This window comes from Chrysemys picta, chromosome 1 (assembly GCF_011386835.1).
Source record: "Chrysemys picta bellii isolate R12L10 chromosome 1, ASM1138683v2, whole genome shotgun sequence".
NCBI lineage: Eukaryota > Metazoa > Chordata > Testudines > Emydidae > Chrysemys > Chrysemys picta.
The window spans coordinates 110,520,926-110,545,107 of NC_088791.1; the positions used below are offsets into that span (position 1 = coordinate 110,520,926).

Here is a 24,182-nt window from a genome sequence, read left to right on the forward strand (position 1 = left end):
AGCACAACCATCAACTGGGTGTTCACCTTCCCACCTGTGAAAGGGAACTGAAGAGTTCTAGGATGACCGTATCTTAAACAGTTGGGTTTCCACCTCTTCTCCTGCTTCTTCCACACAAAGCCTGCAATCTAGTCCCAAAAGACTAACAAAGATGCACAAACAGGGCAGGAAGTAGTGAATTATTTTAAAATGTTTGTTCAGACTCATTTACAGATGCTTGAAAAATGTTCATTGTTAAGTCAGAGGATTTACTGAATGAACAGAAAACTGCCCCAACTACAGCTGTTTAAAACACAGAATTCCCATCCCACCAGAAAATCCAATATTTTGACATTTGTTTTCTTGCTGAAACTAAATAAAAAGTCAAAATATGAAAAGTTTTCATGGAAAGAAACATTCCAACAGTGTGGAAATGTCAAAATGAAAAAAAAATTGGCATTTCAAAATTTGAATTAGAAAGTAAAATGTTTGCAATATCTCCTCAAAAAATTATTTTTATCAAAACATTTTCCTGTAAAAAAATTTTAATTTTGACAAACCCCACTAATTAGTTGTGCAAAATTGTAAGTAAAAATAAAACAAAAAACTTTGACCAATCTGGCACTGAGAAGATGACAACAGGATCCTGGGGCTGCCAGCGGAACACAGGTAGGAGCGCAGTGATCCATGCTTGATGAAGTGTCAGCAGAGATTTCAAAGGGGAGTTACTGAGCTTGGTCTTGTCACATCCATCCCTGTCAGGTTCATCAGAGCTTCAGTGCAACCCCTGCAAACATCAACTTCCAGCTGCTTCTTGTCAGGAACATTTTGTCTCTGCTATTTTGATCTGACATTTGATTCCAGCTCAAGGCACAGAGATGGGAGGAGGGAATAAAAGGGGAGCCGGGTACATCTCCTCAGTCTGTCTGGTCTCTTGTGCATGGGAATACTGCAATAGGTACAGAAAGTAAGAACTCCCCTCACATGCAAAGTGTGTGCTGCCAATGCTGAACACTCTGTACTGATTCGATATTTGATAAGACACAAGAGTTGCCAAAGCTCGACAGAAACACAGATTCCTAAGGGATCATCAGAGGTAGGATGGATCTGTCCAGGACCAGGTGGCGCACTATGTCTTGGGTTTGATGCCACACCCATTTGTAATTCCAATCCATTCCTGAGCCAGGGATAGCTTGCTACATATTGTTGTACTCTCTTTTTTTCTCCCAGGGTTAGGAGGTGTTTCCTCAACACTTTTAGGTGAAAAGTCTTTTATGGTTCCTGATAATTTCAGGAAGTTCTCTCTCTTCCTCCTACTTGTATATCATTCAGAAAGTGATAAGTACAGGGCCTGAGAGAGAGGAGCCTCAGCAGGGATCAGGATGGTGTCATAAGGAAGACAAAATAATCCACTCCAAATTACAGGGGAGATGGCAGTGAAATTCTGGGACTATCGTGTGCAATAGACAGAACTGTCATCAGAAAACCATGTGCAGCAAAGCACGTGTGGTTGGAGAGACACCGACATTTCAATTATACATTAAAATACTTGCCTTCCGTCAGATGGTGCCGCGATGCCACTAAACATTACTGTGGAGGAGACTCGGTCTTTGAATTTCTGGCAAGCGGGGGCTGGAGCTCTGAGTCAAATGACAGTGTCAGTCTCTAGAGACTGCTGGAGGTGTAGCTTGACTCAGTCTGCCACGGACAGGAGGTGCAATTTGCACAGCAGCTGTGGAAGATACTGCTGCTTACTTTCCTCAGCCACATAGCAAACTGCAATCATGCATCCATTATCGTACTCAGGCACAATGAGGTAAAGGATGGAGGAGTAAAAAAAACACTGAGCCAGCCAAGCCTTTGAATATTGGCATTCACCCTAACTGGGATCAAGGGAAACAGGAAAGACTTTGATTCTGTTTCAGAGTAGCAGCCGTGTTAGTCTGTATCCGCAAAAAGAACAGGAGTACTTGTGGCACCTGACAGACTAACAAATTTATTAGAGCATAAGCTTTCGTGGGCTATAGCCCACTTCTTCGGATGCATATAGAGTGGAACATATGCTATCTTGATTATCACTTCAAAAGTTTTCTTCTCTTACTTAATTGGCCTCTCAGAGAGTTGGTAAGACAACTTCCACCTGTTCATGCTCTCTGTATGTGTGTGTGTATATATATATATCCTCAATATATGTTCCACTCTATATGCATCCGAAGAAGTGGGCTGTAGCCCACGAAAGCTTATGCTCTAATAAATTTGTTAGTCTCTAAGGTGCCACAAGTACTCCTGTTCTTTTTGATTCTGTTATTTACCTGGGACCCCTGCAGTAACAATGTCTTTGATGAAGCGCAAAAGAGCAAACAACACACCTCGACATCCCAGAACATGCTGCTGCAGCAGGGACTCTGCTGACAACCCAGACACCGCACCTGTATCTATCAGTTCCTTTCTTACAAAGGGCAAGATGCTAGTTTCACTTAAGGAAGCTGCTGCATGGTCTTCGCTCATGAAACTAACACGATACTATTTGGCTAACTCTTGTCCAGTATCCAATCTTACATTCCTGGTTAAAAGTTATTGAGAAGGCTGTGCTAAGACAACTCCCAGAGCACCTTAAGTGCCTCAGATCTCCTTAACCCTTGTCAGTCTGGATATAGGACAGCAATTACACAGGTGCCATTGGTTGATGATCACCTCCTGGCAATGGATGAAGATCATGTGTCCATCCTGATGTTAGAGCTATCAGCTGCCATGATACCAATGACCATGAGGTATCATTGAATCACCTGTGAATAGCACCAGCAATAGATAGGGCTGCTCTTGGGCAGCTCCATTCCTCCCTGACTAAGCGTTCCCACAAGTTGGCATGAGCCACTTGTCCTGAATCAATGTTCTGTCCCCCTTAGAGTGCCGTTATTTGGAGTTTTGCAGGGTTCCATCCCATCCCCACTCCACTCCTGTTCAACATGTATATATGGCCTTTAAGAGGGTTAGCGAGGAAGTATGGGATGCAGAATGATCAGTATGCTGACAACACCCAGCTCTTGTTCTCTGCCATGCCTGACTCTGCCAGTGCTGTTGAGCACCTGGTCACATTTGGAGATTGGTACTTGGAAGAGAGGCAAGCTGTTTAAAGCTCAATCTGGATATGGCTGAAGCGAAGTAGTGAGTAGATGTGACATTGATTTATCACACCCCACTTGGAGGATGTGTCTACCACCAGTCACTCTCATTCACGTTCTGGGACTAGCGTTGGAGCTCCAGCTATCGTCAATTGACCATAGAACAGCTGTGCCTCATAATACTTTGTTCATGTGTCTGGAAACAGGACACTGCAATCTATTTACTGTGATCTGTGCCTTTCTCCAGTGCAGATGGCTGACCATTGATGTCCTATCAAGACACACCACTTACCAGGCAGGCCACTACCTTCTACATCAGTTTTAGTTTCCAAGTTGAGTTAAAGTGCAGCCCCATGTACAGGGCATTGCACTAATCCAATCTTGAGGAGACAAGTATTGCTTTGCTCTATGAAGTTCTAAAAGGCCTGGGAGGTGGGGTCCTATCCTCTTCAGAAATGGCCTCCGCGTCCCCAGGAAATACTGCCACAGCTGCAGTCCAGCAGAGGCACTCAACTTGTCGTTCCCACCAACCTATGGTGCAACATTCATTGAGAGTCCTTCAGCTTCGGAACCATTTCTCCACCTTGCACTGAAACAACCGAGTGTTGATTTTCAGGGCATGCTGCAAGGCCTGCCTTTTTACCCAGGCCTTTAAGAGAGGGAAGGAACGTTTTAGTATTGGGGTTGAATTTTTATTGGGGATTGCTGGTGGCTCTCACTGAACTAGCCCTCATTTCAAAGGCACCCAGAGTAAGAGACATCTTTTTATACGTCTCATTAGATATTCAGATAGCTGTTTCCTCATTTGTATCTCCGCTGTTCATTTCTTTGCTTTTGGCATGTGACTTTACATTTATTTGTACTGAAACTCATCTCTCTGCATGAGACTCGCTGTTCTGAATCTCTCAAGTCATTGTGCAATTTCCAGCTGCCATAGTGCATTTGTTATCCTCCTGCTCTGGCATGATTAGAGTTTGATAAGGGTTAAATTTATTCTCTCTCCACGTTGACTGTGCTTGCACCAAGCAGGGATCATGTTTGGGTTGGGGTAGGGGTGGGTAGTTTGAGTATGTTCCTGTGATTGTAGGAAAGTAGGTATTGAGGGAGCTTGCAATCCTTCCCATTTTCATTTGCTTTTCTAAATAAAGGAGCCTCAACTCTTTATAATAAAACAGCCAAAGCTTCTCAGCCTTTATACCATTTTCCCCAAAACAAGTTATAAAACTGATGATTTTAAAAATTGCTTCATTTTCTCAAGTAGAACATGGAAGATGAGTGAACTTGTCTGCAAGAGCTGAAGACCGGAACACCCAAATCACTACACACGTGGAAGGAGAAACCAGCAACTCTTGTAAACAGCGACTCTTAGGTTTCTTTGGTCTTCCTACTGTGTTCATTTTTTAGCAACCTTTGTTTTATTAACTTACCTGGTGACAAGAGATGGTTCTACCATAGCCACAATTGGCAATCACCTATTGCACAGGGCAAAGCAGACCATTACTCTAGGGCAGAAACTACTTGTGTCAGTGGACAAAAGGGTTGGACATTTTCTAGTTCACTTAGAGCAGGGAAAAAACATAGGGCAAGAGCTGACTAGATGACTCCGTCCAGGTTAATTTGTAACAACTTCTCTGTGTAAACAGCTGTGTATGCAAGGATTACCCACCATTAAGGCTGCACCAGCTAGAGCAAGTTGGTACATGCAGTATGTCTTATCAGCTGGGTCAAGTGTTCGTGTTTACTAGTCCACATTAGCTGAAGGTGCAGCCGCATCTTTCGGACCTTGAATCTGCCATCTGGAGTTTCCTATACTCCTAGCTGCATTCTAGGAGCCATTTTATCTTATCTGCCTCAGTGTACCATAATGGGGAATGCAGGCCAGGAAATAGCTTTTTGCAGTATTTCTATTAACCCCTTAGGGTCCAACATTTTCCTGTTGGCCTAATGTCCCAAGCTCTTCTGTGAATGCTAGAAACACCTATGCAGTCTTCATTGTAATCTTGTGGTTAGACAGGAGAATGGGAGATCAGAGTCCTCATTTCTATTCCCAGTCACTGAGACCATAGTCAAGTCAACTTAACTCCACTCTGCATCAGTGCACCTATCTATAATAATGGGTGTAATAGACAACCATCTCAGAAAACTGTTGAGAGCCATGTCAACTCAGGCTAGGCTCTCATAACTAAGCAGATTCGGGCTGTCAACATCTACGTGAGACTTCTTAAGACGACTTAACTGCTGCAAGATACTGTACTTGTAGTTCAACAGATGGCTTTTTCTCTCTATTAGTGCAGAACCAATGCCTAGTGTTAGAGGGCTACACAGTGCTGGAGATACAGTCTTTGGATGAGAGCTACAACCAAAGCCCTGCCCATTTTTGATTTCTAAAGATTCCAAGGCAATTTTCATAAAATATTAAGCCCTACTGCCCTAACGAAATTCCTGTCTGGCTGACTGCATTCTAGATAGGTAAATACATGCTACAGTTTCAATAGGATAACCTATTCTTCACTTTCTGAGCTGAATAGCTGCATAGGGTTGCCATGCACTGTTAAGCAGCTGTTTTATTTGAGCCCATATGTGGCTACATTTCAGCGATGGACAAAGCAATCCCTGTCTTCTGCAAATCAGTAGTTAGTATAGAGGAAAGGGTAAGAATCTCTAATGAACAATTCTGGAATAACCTGCAGAGAGAACTTCTTCCTAATATGTCAGTTACGTAATCTGCACCCTGAAGCATAAAGGGCTTACATTTTCCAAATCAAATAATTATATATACATACACACACATACTGATATATATCAATCACATCACACATCCCATTTAACTTAACTGTGGGTGTTCTCATTAACCACATAAATGCCTAATCCTTCTTTAAATCCTGCTAAACCCTTGGTCTCAGGATTGTGGCAGTATGTTCCACACGGTAATCGTGCAATGGATGTTCCCCTCTCAGGTTCAATGAAAAAATTATCCTCATTAAGAGAAACTCCCTCAGTAACAGTTAACTATTATGGTGTCATCTGTATGCACCAGAACACACGATTTTAGTATGTATTTTAGTTCTGGCTACTGCAAGTGAGGTTGTTTACTATGTCTGAAAAAAATGTAGACATTTAAGGAAGTGTTTTCCACAGGTTAGCTTTAGATTATGTGGGGGTTTTGTTGTTGGTTTTTTTTGGTCTCACAAAACACAAAATCCAAATTACTAAACAATGAGGGATTTGTGAATGTAATGCTAAACATAGCACTATTCAGAACCATAAAATTATCTTCTACCACTACTAGTTTTTTTTAATAAACTTTCCAAGAGAGTTATTTGATCAGGGTAGTTATACTATCGCTTACCCTTTGAAAGCCATTTTGCCTTTTTAAAAAAAAAAAAAAAAAAAAAACAAAGTTACACCTACAATGTAGGGTAGCTGTGGACTTTTGTCTTGGTTCTGAAAACTTGAAAGTGCATCAAATAGATTAGGCACACTCCCTCATTCCTGAAAAAGTAAGTACATCTAGCATTTCAAAGGGATGTTAACCTGAAAAAGCAGCAACCAACAGTGTGTCCAATTCCAGGAGTTACCCATTGGCTTTTTGTTTACAGTTCTCTAAGCCTGCAAGGAACGGGCAGAGCAACTGAACACTCCATCCTCTGGGTGGTGATTCTTCCCCCGGTTGGCTCACTTGTTCTTTGAAAGGCACCAGGATGAAGATTCTCCATATCCTGGCTCAGAGGAACATGAACATTCACCCTGTTTGCTAAGGGAAACTCTTCAGGGTTCTCTGCAGTATAATCACATACAGTATTGCCTCCACCAAGACAAAGTATGTTCAAATCATTGGTCTAAAGGAGATGCTAACCATATTTTCCCCACTATCATGGATTTTAGGAGTTATGAAAATCTAAGAGATCTTGGATTTTTTTTTTCCGTAAGATTTCTTAAACTGAATAATTCTACTTACTGAAGTGTTCACTCATTGGTGACAGGTCCTTCTAAATGGAGACACTAATTCAGTCCTGATTAAAAGAAGGCAAAGTACCAACCTTTTTAGAATGTAAAGTGAGACTTGCCTTAGCTGATTTACCAAAATAGTGGGTTAACAAGAGGTTATGATGGGATGCAAAGGATGTAAATAGGAATGGGAGTTCCTGTTCAGTTGCTATGGCATCATTCACCACTCCTATGCCACAAATTTCTTAGCTGATGCAGTTACTGTACTACCATGGTAGCATCGTCTGAAATGCTTCCAGTTCCATGCGCAGGGCCAGTTAGGCAGAACTGCAGTGCCTCAATGCATGGATCAGATGATGGTGTAGGGAGGAGGGGTTTAGATTTATTAGGAACTGGGGAACCCTTTGGAAAACAGGGAACTTGTACAGGAAGGATGGGCTCCACCTAAACCAAAATGGAACCAGATTGCTGGCACTTAAAAAGGCCATAGAGCAGTTTTTAAACTGAGGGCTTGGGGAAAGCCAACAGGTGCAGAGGAGCACGTGGTTCAGACAGACACATCCTGTACGGGAAGATCTATTAATGGAGATTCTCTATGCCCTAGTAAGGAAGAGAGGATGGAAGATGATAAAGTATGGGTAGGATTTGCTGAGAAACAGTCAAATGAAAAAAAGAGTCCCATTCAATTACATCATGTAACGGCAGACAGCTAAAAAGTGACAAGTTCTTAAAGTGCTTATATACAAATGCTAAAAGTCTAAATAATAAGATGGGTGAACTAGAGTGCCTCGTATTAAATGACACTATCGATATAATAGGCATCACAGAAACTTGGTGGAATGAGAATAATCAATGGGACACAGTAACACCAGGGTACAAAATATATTGGAAGGACAGAACACGTCATGCTGGTGGGGGAGTGGCACTATATGTGAAAGAAAGCGTAGAATCAAATGAAGTAAAAATCTTAAATGAACCAAGCTACTATAGAATCTCTATGGATAGTAATTTCATGCACTAATAATAAGAATATAGCAGTAGGGATATATGACCGACCACCTGACCAAGATGGTGATAGAGACTGAAATGCTCAGGGAGATTAGAGAGGCTATAAAAATAAAAAAACTCAATAATAATGTGGGATTGCAACTATCCCCCTGTTGAGTGGGTACATGTCACTTCAGGACAGGATGCAGAAAAAGTTTCTTGACACCTTACATGACTGCTTCTTGGAGCAGCTAGTCCTGGAACCCATGAGAGGAGAGGCGATTCCTGATTTAGGCCTACGTGGAGCACAGGAAGTGGTCCAAGAGGTGAATACAGCTGGACTGCTTGGTAATAGTGACCATAATATAATTAAATTTAACATTCCTGTGGCAGGGAAAACACCACAGCAGCCCAACATGGTAGCATTTAATTTCAGAAACGGGAACTGCACAAAAATGAAGAAGTTAGTTAAACTAAAAGGTACAGCGCCAAAAGTGAAATCCCTGCAAGCTGCATGGAAACATTTTAAAGACACCGTAAGAGAGGCTCAACTTAAATGTTGACCCCAAATTAAAAAACACAGTAAGTGAACCAAAAAAGTACCACCATGGCTAAACAACAAAATACAAGAAGCAGTGAGAGGCAAAAAGGCATCCTTTAAAAAGTGGAAGTTAAATCCTAGTGAGGAAAATAGAAAGGAGCATAAACTCTGGCAAGTGAAGTGTAAAAATATGATTAGGAAGGCCAAAAGAATTTTGAAGAACAGCTTGCCAAAGACCCAAAAAGTAATAGCAAAAAATTTTTTGAGTACTCAACGATAAGAACAATAAGAGACGTGGAGAAACTAAATTAATTCTTTGCTTCGGTCTTCATGGAGATTCCGAAACCTGAGCCATTCTTTTTAGGTGACAAATCTGAGAAACTGTCCCAGATTGAGACGTCATTAGAGGTGGTTTTGGAACCAATTTATAAACCAAATAGTAATAAGTCACCAGGACCAGATAGTATTCACCCATGAGTTCTGAAGCAACTCAAATGTGAAACAGCAGAACTACTAACTGTGGTTTATCATTTATATCAGTTTCTGTACCAAATGACTGGAGGACAGCTAATGTGATGCCAATTTTAAAAAAGGGCTCCAGAGGTGATCCCGGCAATTACAGACTGGTAAGACTGACTTCAGTACCGGGCAAACTGGTTGAAACGATAATAAAGAACAGAATTGTCAGACACATCGATAGGAAACAAAGATTAGTAAAAATGGTCAGTTTTCCCAAATGGAAAGAGGTAAATAGTGGTGTCCCACAAGGCTCTATACTAGGACCAGTACTATTTAACATATTCATAAATGATCTGGAAAAAGGGGTAAACAGTGATGTGGCAAAATTTGCAATACAAAACTATTCATGATAGTTAAGTCCAATGCAGACTGCGAAGAGCTACAAAGGGTCTTACAAAACTGGGTGACTGAATTTCATCTGCCATTTTGTTACCCAATGTTGATAAATGCAAAATAATGCACTTTGGAAAACAATCTCAACTATCCATATAAAATGATGGGGTCTAAAATAGCTGTTACCACTCAAGAGACAGATCATGGAGTCATTGTGGGTAGTTCTTTGAAAACATCCACTCAATGTGCAGCGGCAGTCAAAAAAGCAAACAGAACATTGGGAATCATTAAGAAAGGGATAGACAATAAGACAGAAAATATCATATTGCCTCTATATAAATCCATGGTATGCCCATATCTTGAATACTGCATGCAAATCTCAGACTCATAGACTCTAAGGTCAGAAGGGACCATTATGATCATCTAGTTTGACCTCCCGCATGATGCGGGCCACAAAAGCTGACCCACCCACTCCTGGAAGATTTCTCTCCCTTGACTCAGCTGTTGAAGTCCCCAAATCATGATTTAAAGACTTCAAATCGCTGAGAATCCTCCAGCAAGCGATCCCTGCCCCATGCTGCGGAGGAAGGCGAAAAACCTCCAGGGCCTCTGCCAATCTACCCTGGAGGAATCTGATCGTCCCATCTCAAAAAAGTTATATTGGAATTGGAAAAGGATCAGAAAAGGGCAACAAAAATGATTAGGGGTATGGAACAGCTTCCATTATGAGAAGAGATTAATAAAACTGGGACTTTTCAGCTTGGAAAAGAGAAGACTAAGGGGAGATATGATAGCAGTCTATAAAATCATGACTGGTGTGGAGAAAGTAAATAGGACGTGTTATTTACTCCTTCTCGTAACACAAGAACTAGGGGGTCACTAAATGAAAGAGGCAAGTTTAAAATCAAACAAAAGGAAGTATTTCTTCACACCACGCAGTCAACCTGTGGCACTCTTTGCCAGAGGATGTTGTGAAGGCCAAGACTATAACACGGTTCAAAAACGAACTAGATAAAATTCATGGAGGATAGGTCCATCAATGGCTATTAGCCAGGATGGGCAGGGATGGTGTCCCTAGCCTCTGTTTGCCAGAAGGTGGGAATGGCAATGGGATAGATCACTTGATGATTACCTGTTCTGTTCATTCCATCTGGGGCACCTGGGATTGGCCACTGTTGGAAGACAGGATACTGGGCTAGATGGATCTTTGGCTATGACCACATCAATTTCTCACCCCAAGGCACTCAATGCCCTAAAATGTCTGCCCTATCCCCCGGTGTCTAAACTCATTATTTCTTCTGCCAAAGGCCCAGGCCTCCCCCTTTAAATCAGTCGCTGCCACCACCACCACCACCACTTCCCAGGTATCAGGAACAGACAAGCAGTTGGGTGAAGTTAATCTAGATGAAGCGGACTGAGCTGAATTTCTAGTTACTTTTTTCCTGGAAAACGTTGGCTGGTATCTCAGCCAGCTAAAAAACCCTCCAAAAACTGAAGTACCAAAAAAAAAAAAAAAAAAAAAAAAAAAAAGGGACACAGAACAGTCAAGACAGAACACTTGTTTTTGTCAATTTTTTTTTAAATCCCAGCCCAGCTTCTACTAAGACTGGACACTACTTACAACACTCCTAGAACTGTAGAAGAATGGAAACAAAACAGGGAAAGGGGGGCAAGACAGCACAGTGGCCAGCTTCAGACACTCACATACATAAAGCCAGCAAAGACTGGAGTCAGCAAGGCCCAGGTGCCCCGCTAACAGGAACAATCCCAAACACGAAGGTAGCACGTGAAATGTATTTACCTATTTAAACACAGGCAGCTGGTTAGGCTAGGATGGGGAAGATAACTGCTAATTCCTTGTACTACAAGGAAGGAATGAAGTAAAAAAAACCAAGCCCGTGGGCAGGTTTTTTGCTTTGTGAACCTCTGTTTCTGTGCTGCTGGTAACAGTGGTAAGTATAAAAAAATCAAAGAAAAATAATCTATTTATAGAACAAGTCAGTAGTCTGAGACATTTAGAAAAAAGTAAAAACAAGTCCTTTTTAAAAAATGGATTTACTAAAACAACTGTCACCCAGGATTACCCCACGCCCTCTGTCCACCGGCAAAGCCGGGGGCAACTTCCAACAGGATCTGCTGCTGATTGTAGGCAAAGCCAGCAGGGAGGGAATCTGCGCTGTGATCAGTATCTGCAGACTGCTTGCTGGTATCGCTCAAGGCCATGCCTGTAGCCTCGTGATATTGGAAATACTTGTGAATGGAAGTTTTCACAGAAGCACATGTCAGGGTAACCCGTGAGGTAAGTGGGCTGTCCTCGTTCCTCCCCATCCCTGGGCACAGATCACGCTGCTGTATCTCTCCACCAGCTCCAGCCTGTGTCAAACAACTGTAATATACAGGAGCAGGGAACACTAACAATGCCTAGAACAGGAGAGATGACCCCTGTAGAGAGGGAAAGTGCTCTTTGCTTTCCAAGCTCTGGCATAGACTGACATCTTAACTGATGCTTTGTGGCCCTCCTCAGGACGGGAGATTGACTTTCCCCGTCAGGGAAATATACATGGTGGGGCGGGGCTGGGTGTCTTTTTGGTAAATAGAACCAGTGCTGATTTCTGAGGCCTTGAGCTCCTTTGCCCTCTAACTACAAAATAGACACTAAGAGCTATTCAGCCACCCCCTTCCATCCCTATAATGTAGTGTGAGCTGCCTGGCCATTGAGGCAGGTTCATTATTCCCATACACTTCCCTGTTGGCTGAGTTGGTATGGAGAGACCACTGGGCTGAAGGTAACTTCCAAATCTCTGCATGGACAATATGACTCCATGGGGCAACCAGGTAGGGCTGAGAGCTCCAGCCAATGGCCACCAATTCCAGGCCAACCCCACTTCCCGTTTCACAGATGCACTTCTAACACACCCAAGTGTCTAATCTAACAGCCCCATGTCTGCTCAGTCTCTGAAGGCAGCACCCACACTCAGCTGGGAACACTTTCATTTAAAATATTGGCTGGAACTCCCACAAAGGTGATGTCTGCATTGATGGGTTGGAACCACTGTGCCTCTGACATCCCCGTTGTACAGAGGAAGCCAGCAATAAGGGACCATCTCTGCTGCAGGGCTGTACATCCTTGGTAGTGAGGCTGAGTGGCTACATTAGCTTCAAACACCCTCTTTCAGTAGGGTCTCGGTGGTCCATTTTCCCCAAGTCCCAGAGAGACTGAGTAGCTGCTAACTTGTCTCCTTGAGATCTTCCATTGGTAGCTTGTAGCTCAGTAAGAACGGGGGAGGTGGTGCATGAGCTGGACTACTTGGGCCCTGCATCGGTTTCTTTGCGCAGTTCATACAGATGTAATCCTCATTCTCTGCCATTTCTGGAGAGACGCCAACACAAACTTGATGAAACCACTCGTCACAGCCACCATCACACTGCACCCAATCTACCTGCAAGAGACAAGATCAACAACACATGAACACTACTACAAGGGAGAAAGATGTCAGATTCAACTCTCCAGACCAGTGTCAGAAAATAAGCCTGGGACTCTGCTTGGGTAAACAGTCAATGGCAGCTAAAGTCATTACAGTTCATTGCTAGGACCAAACCAAGGAAGATGGTTAGACAAACTTGGCATCGCCTTCTACAGCTGCATCGCTTCACACACAACCTGTATTGTCCTGAAGCTGCAGAAGCTGCATAGTTTCAGTGTGGCCTACAGTTTAGGTATGATTTCAGTACAGTTGAGTAGTATCAATAGACCCTGATAAAGGATGACATCCTATAATGTGATGACTCTTCTCAATCAGATGTGGGGAATTTTATAAGTCCAACTTGCCCAAAGCTACCTGCACAATACCCAGCCTAAATATTCAGGAATGTTCCTCCAAGATAATCTGTTGTATTTATGTCACTATCTCCTCAAGTACCCAAGAAAGCAGAAATACACAAGTTTAGTCAGTTGCACAGGGAAAACAAAGAGCACTATTAATACACACCAAGGGAATTAATTAGCAATATCCTGATTCCTAAGGATCAATTACAATGGAAATGTTAGGGTGAAAATGCCTTTTAAAATCCAGGAAAGCCTAGAATACATAAAAAGAAGAACAGGAGTACTTGTGGCACCTTAGAGACTAACAAATTTATTAAAGCATAAGCTTTCGTGGACTACAGCCCACCTGTTCTTCTTTTTGCGGATACAGACTAACACGGCTGCTACTCTGAAACCTAGAATACATGTTACCAGAGGGCAAGGACATGACCAGCCCTTGGGAAAGAGCAACTACAGTGCCTATTTTCAGACAAAAATACTGTATTTATTTTCATTATTTTGCTGTAAGTATCCCCCCCTCCCAGCAGAGTCCAACACAGCTTACTGACAGTTTCTCATTTAAAACATACTAATTAACCCCAACTAATTTACCCATTTCTCTACTCTCCCCTTCTTCAATCCCATCCCCCTTTCTCCCATCCAGGTCACCTCCATGAATTTCAGTCCAGTTGCCTTCACCTAATTAGACGGAGAGGATGGTACCAACTGGGACTCAATGTGCCTCCTGAGAAATGCATAAATCATAACTTCTTATCTACCAAACCCCTGTCTACTATAAAGACCCAGTTCTTCTCCTGTCCTAGGTCAGGATACTCACAGCGCCATTCCAGACTCCCTAATCACTTTACACTATGAGGTGTTTTCTGATTTTTATTTTGAAAAATGGCAATTAAGCCCCACTTCTGTCTTCACTCATGAATCTTCAACATAACACCAGCTCAAACATCATTCGTAAAAGCCACTATTTACCTCAACTTTTCTGAACAAAAGCACCTCCTTGCTTTACCTGATCCTCCCTCACTCGTGACCATGCTCCCTAGCCTCAGCAATATTCTGGAATAAGAGGGTTTCACTTACCACTTTACCTAGACCATCCTCCTTTTGATTTTCCAAGTACTAAAACTGTTCAGTTTGTCTCCTGGCATATGTAAAATTTCAGAACCATCAGTCACTCTTCCCTGAGGACCTTCAGCAAGGAGCCAATGATCTTCGCTTGGTACAAGAAGAAACTAACGGCTTTGCTGTTCCCTCACCCTTTCGCTAGAGCTTATCTCAAAGTATTTCTTTTCTCCCTCCTAGACTTTTCATTGCTGGATTCAATTTTTTTGATTAATATTTTGATCCAGTTGATCAAGCCACGTGTACCATCTACCAGTTAAGTTTGACATTAAAGCTTAACTCCAAATAATGAAGCCCTTTTCTAGGGGGAAAACCTTTGTCCCATGACTATCTTCTATCATTCCCCCTAACATAGCCCTACCTTCGCTTCCAGGCCCAAGTTGGACAACCAATCATCTTTGACTTGACCTAAGTTTTCTTTGTTCTCACATTGCACAGGCAGTAATAGGCAGACTTGCAATCTGAGGAACCATGCAAGAATTCATCCCCCCTTCCTTTGACCCTGCCTCAGATGACATCCTTACTCACTGCCAATTGCCATCTTCTCCCTACCGTTTTCATAAATTTTTATTCTTAGACCCAGGAGGGCAGGGGTCTAGAATGTGGCTGTTAGGCTAGTCTCGCTCCAGGAAACAGAACAACATTACTCCCATCTTCCTGATTCCACCAACTTGCTCTGCATATCAGGATCCATTTTGAACTGCTCTTTACTATTCCAAACACTTCATGGAGTTGGTCTACCCTAACTGAGCTCAGATCTATTTATTTGGCTACTTTCTCACTCTGGACTTTCTGACCTCCCTCAATTTCTGTCCACAATTAGGGAGCTCATTCACTGGAGTTATCCTATTTAGCTGAAATTCTTCCCTGCCTCCCCTCAGCTACCAAGTCACTTCTTTAATTTTGCCTTAAATCCTTCCTTTATTCTTTATCTTATGTTCTTCCTCCCTCAACACCTAATGCATGTAGAAAACTGCAATAGCACATGAAGGAGGCTGTTAGAAGTGGATATATACTTTCACGGCCTCATGGAGTCTTTCAGCACACTGAACTTAAATTCTACAACAAAGCCCTCAATTTCTGCAGCACACTGAATTTTTTGCAGCAGCTTCATGTAAATGCCAAAATAGACATTTTAATTCAATTAAATACAAAAATGAATAATACAACATTGCAGAGATTTACATTTGGAAGGTGATTTTTGCAACCATAAAGACTAAAGACTTAAATGAAAGTTTAGATTCTGTGGCCAAATTCTGTAGCTATGTGGATTCTGAAATTCTTCTGCTGCAGAAAACAAAGGAATCTAATTATCGCATTTGGGCAAGACAGGCCCATATGAACTTAGTTGCACTACTGCCTCCAATAACCTTAGACCATGTAAGAGTCCAAAACTATTGAGCTGGTAGCCAGTGGCTGACAAAGTTACCTGACTTACTTACAACTCTGATGTTGCCGAACATTTCAGGGAAAAATACCCTAAACTTTTAGATGAATTTGCTGTAGAACAAAACAAACAAATCTGTTCAAGAGAAACAAAAGTAAATTAAAACTCTTTTAAAAGCCCAAAGGCACCAGAAGGTCAACCATTTTCTGAGTAAAAGCATATTTTAATTTGAATGTGATAAGAAGAAACTGGAATCAGAAGATTAAGGAACTGCCATATTAATAAAAAACAACTTACTGGTACATTTATCAAAGCCATTAACTGCTGGAACTCTGCTTATAGGACCACATGAAACTGAACTCAAGATATACTGGAAAATAACTGAAATTGTAACATTTTTGAAGCAAAGCAACAATTAATGATCAAAATTAACTGAAGGTTTTACTTTAGTTTATAATCAAACTATATCTGTATCAGTTGAAAAAGTGACTGATAATAGACATTAATGCCTGCAGTTCCAGGAATTTACTCCCAGGGGAATTTTGCGCCAAAAAATTAAAAATTCTGTATATTTTATAGGTCAAAATAATGCAATATAATCAATCTGGCTTCAATTATTTAGGTAATTTATTTAAACTACAATACAATAGATGGAGAATAGGAGGGGGGAGCATTGGAGGAAATCCCCAAACCCCCTTGCCTAATAGTAATGTAGCTAGGTTTGACTCTTTATTTCTAGTTATTAGTCAACAAATATATGCAGCCACAAGCTCAGTGTTACATCATAGGCAACTGGAGAGCAAATGAGGGCGGGGGAATCAAACTCAATTTATATTGGCTACTGACCATATCCAGAAAGGTCAGTAGCAAACAGTTCATGGAGCACATTTTAAGAAAATTTTTCAGTCCAAAAATATAGACCAGTTCTAATCACTAAAGCACCAAAACCATTTATAAGGCCATACTGTCCTTTACACCACTCTGGCAATGTAAAGGAGCCTTAACACTTTTACACCTGTTTTATACTCTTGGGGGAATTTACAAAGACAATGGGAACAATTCATTAAGTGGGCAGGCTGCTACATTCTGCTCTTCCTGAGGAGACAGCCTGCACCACACCTACCTCCTCAGACACACCCTGAAGCCCTGCCCTTCCAGGCCGACCATGCTGCAATAGTGAGCTAGAGGGACAGAGTGTTTCTCTCTCATACACACACGACTGTCTACCCCTTCACACACCCCTGGTGGTGATTTACATATCTATTGGCTACTCTGGGCACCTGAACCGACCTGTCTGTGCTGCTGGGGAGGGGCGCGTGACTGCTCTTGTGGCTTCCCTTTGCTCCCCCGTCAGAAGTAATTTTTCTGCAGGAAAGCAAAGAAATCTGCAGAGAACATGAATTCTGCGCACATGCAGTGACACTGAATTCCCCCAAGAGTAAGGAATTATATTCCAGTGTTGGTCATCTTCTATTCACAGGGCTAGCACATTTTTTTAAGCTCTATTTTGTATACATACATATACAAAAACATGTCTGTCTATCCTACAGAAAATAACAATTCTAAGGAATGTTCTGACTAGTTTTAGAATGCTAAACATAATGCTAAGAATTTGCTTGTTAGTATAGCTTATATCAAGTTGATCTATTTAAATTAATACGTACTTTATCAGAACGTAAACTCAGACACTTCTCTTCTACTAGGAACCTCACTTCCAGTCAAAATGTACTAATTCTGCAATATCATTTATAAGATAGATGGGAAAGAACTAGATCCCATCAGTGGAGGATTTTCCTCTACAGTATATTTTCTAGCGTTTTGCTCAGTTTATAGTTTTTTTAAAAGTTCCAAGTAATTACCCTTTACCACTTCAATCAGGACACTAACTCCACAACCCCTGCCTCAAAATCATATTCATGTAGTCCTGTACCCCTCACTGAATTCCACAACAACAATTTCATAGCTTCTATTAGGGTTTTCCTGTGGAAAAATTCATTTTATCTAAAAAAATTATTTTGAATGAAGTTTGATCACCTCCATCAGTTACTCTGAGCTAAAAGCCGCTGCTTAGGAGAGCCAGGACCACAACTGGGAACGACCTTGGAAGGCGGATAAGATTTCTTTTGCTATAATCCGATCAATTCCCGAACCACTGCAGATTTACCTCGGACAAGAAAAGTGGGGCAGTACAGCTTGTGGTTTCATTCAACCCACAGCCTCATGGCTCACAGGCTTTATTTAAGAGCTTTGGAAGATTAATTTTCATTTATGGGACTGCATGTCCATTTTAGACTTTCATTCAGAAACAGACCAGGGCCAGGAAACAGTTCTAGCTAAAACACAGAATTAACCCCTGGGAGTCAAGTCAGCATGTCTTCCACGTTATCAGCAACAAAGGATATAGAACAGTAGTGGGCAACCTGCGGCACTGATACAGAAGGTGGCTTGTGGGTGGCATAACTTTTCCATTCAGATGGAAGAATTACTCCCAGATTCTACCTCCCCACTCACCCTACTCAAACAGCTTGAGGCAACAGAGAATGTTGGGTTTAGTTCATAGTCTCTATGCAGCATGCTGATGCGCAGAATTCAATTCCTCAGGCTTGGCAAGTCCGCATTCTATGAGCTTCTTTGGCCTGACTGCTCAGTATTCTAGAAGTCACACCTGCCTACCAGCCTTCATTATGTGTAGCATATTAACTACATCCCTCACTGCTGCTCAAAGTTTGTTAACCTTAAATAATTCTTAAAGGGGTTTTCATTACCCTCCCCCAGCTGCTTAAGACAAAACTAAGCTAGGACTCACCTTATCCTTGCAGGGCCTTTGGCAGTTCTGTGCAGCACACACAGCATTCTCATCATCAGACTCCTCAGCTCCTGACCAATCATACTTAGATGGGATATCCAGCACCTTTTTCTCTCTCTTTTTCTCTGTGCTCTCCTTTGCCAGCTCCACTTTTGCTGCAGCTGCCTTCTCTCGCTTTTTCTTCCGCTCCTCTTCTTTGGCCAGCTTCTTGGCCAACTTATTCAACTCCTTTGTCTTGTCCAAGGTTAGTTTCAACTTTTTCTTTTTGGGTTTCTCTAGTTTCTTCAGCTCTTTAGACTTCTGCTTCACTTCTCCAAAGAACTGCTCTACCCTCTCCAGTTTCCGCTTCCGTTTCCGCTCAGAAGAATCTCTCGCTCTCATTTTCAATGGTTTCTCATCCAGGCTGTCATCCTTCGTAAAAAGGAGAAGATTAAAACTATATATATATATATATCTCAAGAGAATTCCACATGCTACATTCCTATGGTCTGTTGGAGACATCCTCCCACCTTCACCTCCCATTCCCCATGTTTTGGGTGCAGAAAGGACCCTGCCTGACCACCAGGCAGGATGGCAGAGTCTGAACAAAGGGGACTCTTTCCTAGCTTTCAGCTTGCCAGAGTAAAGTGATGAATGAAATCAGATTCAACTGTGTAAGAAGAGAAAGGGTTAAGAATCAATGATGGCCTATGGAAAAGCAAAACAATCTAAGAGAAAGGATTCTGAATAAGCAGTTTCTATACTTTTTTGTTGACTTATGTAAAAGATATTTGTAGGAAGACTAATCATTTGTTCCTTACGCATTGGTCTGTTCTTGTTATTCCCAATCCTAGGTTGATCTTGCTTGTGATAATTATTTTCACCAAAACTCTTATTAAATAATCACATACTGGTTTTTTCCCTTACAACGCCAGCCTCATTCATTTCACATGTTGGACAGAGAATGAGTCAGGGTTGTGTGAACTGGTCTGAGATCCACTCCAGAACCCCTTGCCTCATTCATTCCAGAAATTGCATAGTGTGCATGAATAAGTTATGCATCTTCTGGGAGAGAAAGCAAGCACTTGTGGTTAAACTGAACTGGAACTCAGGATATCTATAGACTTTCTAAGGGACCTCAGGCAGATGACTTAATCTTTCTGCCTCTTCTATGCATCTGTAAAATGGGGATACTGATGATTTCTGACTTCATGTAGATATGGAGGATAAAATTATTTAAGGCACATTGATGAGCTCCACGGACAAGTTTATAGCATAGAGAATTCCTTATTCACTTCAAGTTTTCAATGGTATGCAGTAAATAAGGAATGGGGTTACATACTGAACAATGAGGCTAGAAAGAAATATTGAATAACTGCCTCATTCCCTGAGCACATCTATCTTGTATGCTGAGTAAGGTATGGTTCTTGCAGGAAAACATAGCATGTCATCTAATAAGACTGTAGTATAATGCCTGCACACAAAAGGGCACAGTTAAGGTTGTGTGTGCAGCCATAAATTTATTACCATTTGTATTGTCATAGCACCCAGGAATCTCTCATGGATGAAGTCCCCATTGAGCTAGGTGCTGTACAAACAGAAAAAAGAGTCTGTGCCCCTAAAGAGCTTCCTTAATCATTTTCTGACTTGAGTGCTTTGCTCTGTAACCTTAATATTCCTTTAATATTGTTTTAATGTGGAATGATTTTGAAAAAATGGCCTGGGTGCCAGCAAATGGCTGTCATTGCACCTCCAAGCAAAATAATTTGTTCGGCAGACACAGACTACAGCTGTCTACAAAGCAGGTGAGTTTTAGATTAACCTTTGGGAAAGCTTGTTTTGGCCAAAACAACTAATTTTAAATGGAAAATCTTTATATGCTTGTTTAGTTTGCATAGGTTCTAGTTGGGGGGGGGTTTAAAATGGAAATTTGTAGTGAATTTGTTTTAGGCTGAATAACTGCATTAGAAGTTTGATAATAAATAAAGGGAATCTTGCTTTATAAATGATTTGAGGCATGTAGTTAGTCTCTGTCAATGTAACTAGGGTTTTAGCACATGGTTTGACTGCAGATGCAAGGCTCCTGTGCTCCTCATGCAAAGGAGATGGTTTATTTTGTGAACCCTTTGGATGTAAACATAGGGCTTGATGCTAGGTATATTAACTGTAGTGGCAATGGTTGCCTGTTTTTTCCCCCACCAACCCTTATCTCTGATCTGAATCAGACTTTTACATTGTTCTAAAGAGACACTGGTGCCACCTGTGGCACTTAGAATGTATTTCAATTTAGAATCAATTCTAGATATGCATCCTGTATTTCTCTCTACCCTCGCTTTGAGTACCAAGGCATCTTCTTGAAAAAAACCTGTTTTTAGAGTTCACCACTTGCTGTTTTGTATTTCTCACCTTAAGTAACAACTGGTTCTGTAATACATATGCAAATGGGAGCAGGAGTTTAAGTTGCATGGTTTTTTTTTCTCATTTCCCCCCCAAAAATGTATTAAAATATGGACAAGCATGTGTATATACACAATTTCCTGTCCAACCAATAACTGGATACAAAGCTAGACAGTAGGAGTAAAGTGTTAATTATTTCAATATAAGTGTCTTCCCACTGTCCTTTCCAACTGGTTCAGATTCTGAACCATTCATTCATTACTTCTGAATGCTTTGCTCTGCAATTTTAACTTTATGATTCGGTGCATGGAATTTCCTAGTTTTTTAATAAAAGCAATTCCACTAACTTCTGGACAGCAGTGGAATTTTTTTACTGTACAGTAAGCACAATCAATGAGGCAGGAGTTCTTGCTATAGAATATGGAAGATGACAAGGTGTCTCTGAAAAGACCTGCTCTCAGATGTCCCCCTCAAAGGAATGCTGAGCTGAAAAGAACAATGGAAGAACTTACAAGAGCTAATTATTTATTTAGACAAAGTTAAACATTGTGGTGAGTGAGGTCTGAGGTTTTTTGGATCTGAGGCTATTTCTTTGCAAAAAGATGCAAGATCCAGGGGAAAATCAACTGAAAAATGATCTGAAATTCCATTAAAAAACAACAACAACAACAACCACCTACAACATTGACACAATTTCATTCTATGCTACAATCTTTCTTCACATCTATACCTCCATGATGTGAAGGAATCTGTCTTCACAGGGTGGATGCGTGGCCTGTAAAATCCGCCAAATATGTTGGGTCTCATCCAAAGATACCTCCAGTAGATCTCCTATCATCATTAGATCTTCTAGTTGAGATTTGGCACCAGGTGACAGCTCTAGCACTGGAGGTTCCAAACTGCGAGGCACCAAGGGACTTTTCCGGGGCTGCTTCCTTGGGGTGCTAGGACCTTTCAAACAGAAGGCAAATCACATAGGTCAGACAGGAAGGTGGTCAGAAACAAGACAATAGTGCATTATTTTTCAGTAACAGTTTGAGGGTGGAGAAGGCTCAAACAGAAACTTTGGGCATTGGCACAGCCACTGAGCATGAGCAAATAAGAATTTTGGTATATTTCTACTGCATATTCCCTGACCCCTAGTTGCCTTTCCCACATATAGACATGATGCCCTCTGAGCTTACCTGAGGTGATCAGCATTATCATTCACTGGCTGGGGTTCTCAACCACCAGCTCAGACCCCTCTCAATGGCTAATGCATAGAAAAGGCAATACCTTGAGGACAGCTTTTGGAAGCAGATGAATATGCATGTTCAGCACAGAATGAGGGAGCTGTCCACATGTGTGTCACCACTTCCTCTGATTTGATGGGGATCTCCTCATCACAGAACAGGTTGGGTTCCAGGCTGCTTGAAGATTTCACACTGGCATTATCCTGAAGAAGTCACATAGCGAGAAAAACACACACAGGCTGTTACAGCTGGAATTTATCTACTTCGGAGCAGATCCTATCAGAATCCTCAAAAGCCCAATGCTTCTAGAACCTGCTCAGAGCTACCCTGCCACAGAAATTGATAGTACCAGCATATTGTGCAATTAACTTAACTATTTAAGTAATGAGATGGCAGCAGCACTAGAGAGAGATTGTGTTCCATATACACTAATTGAGTGCAGTGGAAGAATGAGTGATTTCCCAGCTTTCCCCACAGATTAGTCCCCAGGTGTGAACTCCATTGTCAACAGAATGATATACCATGGAGGTCCCTGCTTTTGAGGTCTAGGAACTAGGGGCTTATAGACATATACACATGTACTCTTCGCACTTCTGGAAGAATTTCAGGTCAGGTTGTGTCCCTGGCAAGGGCTGTCAAATTTGGCATCTGTCTATTGATAGATAGAAATTCATTAGGGAATAGGATCCTAAGGCAAATTTTAAATCAGAAATGCCATGAATTTCTTGTCATCTGGCCCGGGATTTTGAAAAAACATTCAGTGGCTAAATTAGGGCCATTACACCTATTAGTGTGGAACCAATGACTTCTATTCGCAGTTGACATCTTCTATACAAAGTCAGACTCCAGATTAAATGACAAAATTAGTGGACTGTTTTGTTCATGCTTTTAATTCGGTCTCATTAGGCATTCATGAACAATATATTCATGACTCCACATCATGTGTGAAGAAACCAACATGAAACAGGTGACAGAGAATCAGCTACTATATGCCTACTTAGACACAGGTAGTTTGTGCAGTAGCATCTAAGGGCTTCAGTCTACTAGGCACTATACACACAAACAAAAATCCATGGTCCCAGCCCCAAACTGCTTACAGTTTATGAAGAGGATGAGAAACAAATGGATACAAAGATGTGGGGAGTGTAAGGTAACTATGAGACAATTATGATCAGTGCAATAAGCAGGAGTCACAAAACACCAGCTGCCTGGCTAATATCAAAGCATTTTATTAGAATCATGGCATAAGTGAATTTTAAGGAGATATTTGGAGAATAATGTAGTGACTGCAGATTTTTAACAGGGAGTAAATCCCATGCCATCCTTTATGCAAGGAGATGCTTGTGGGAAAATACGACTAGTGAACAACAAAAGCTGGCATCTTTGGCAGAGCAGAGGTATACAGTTCTATATGAGAGAATGGATAAAAGGTACTGCACAGAGAAGTCATGAAGGAATTTAGAAACGAAGAAAAAATAGGTTTGTGCTTGCTGCAGTGAAAAAGGGGAAGGACTGGCAGGAGGATGTAAACAGGAGGAGGGGGCGACATGGTCTAAGCAATAATTTAAGATATTTGCAGTAGCTTTAACAACAGATTTTAAGGTGGCAGGATGGCATTTATTAAGACCAAAGAGGAGAAAGCTGGAGACAAAATAAACAGATATACTGAAGGTTAGCAGCATGGACACAGGAAAGGCTAGATCTTAGAGAGACATTATGCAGGAGTAAGTGGCAAGATTTAGATATGGGTTGGTTGTGAGAGTCTAGAAAGGACAGCACTGAAGATGACACAGATTATAGTGCTGAGTGACAAAGAATTGTGTTGCCCATAGTGACTGGGGGGAAAAAAAAAAAAGATGGGATCAAGAGCTCACATATTTAGTCTTAAAACTGAGGTTTTCATTCCACATAAGCATTTAAGAGGCAGTAAACTACACATTAATGCAACCTGCAGAAAACTCTAGAGTTGAGAAGCAGGAACATCAGAAGAAAAATACAAATAGCCCA

General features: G+C 41.5%; 1 protein-coding gene across 2 annotated transcripts in view; it reads right to left on the reverse strand.

The window, feature by feature from the left end:
* Positions 1–10,990: 10,990 nt before the first annotated feature.
* The window catches only part of KDM5A (lysine demethylase 5A), a 77,056-nt gene continuing 63,864 nt past the window's right edge, over positions 10,991–24,182 (reverse strand). For both annotated transcript variants that reach the window (XM_008164215.4, XM_008164214.4), the window contains 4 exons: positions 22,219–22,378; positions 21,674–21,894; positions 18,568–18,978; positions 10,991–12,869 (listed from right to left, as the gene is read on the reverse strand). In XM_008164215.4, the coding sequence (XP_008162437.1) occupies positions 12,657–12,869; positions 18,568–18,978; positions 21,674–21,894; positions 22,219–22,378 (1,005 nt within the window). In that variant the 3' untranslated portion in view covers positions 10,991–12,656. The remainder of the gene's footprint in view (positions 12,870–18,567; positions 18,979–21,673; positions 21,895–22,218; positions 22,379–24,182) is intronic.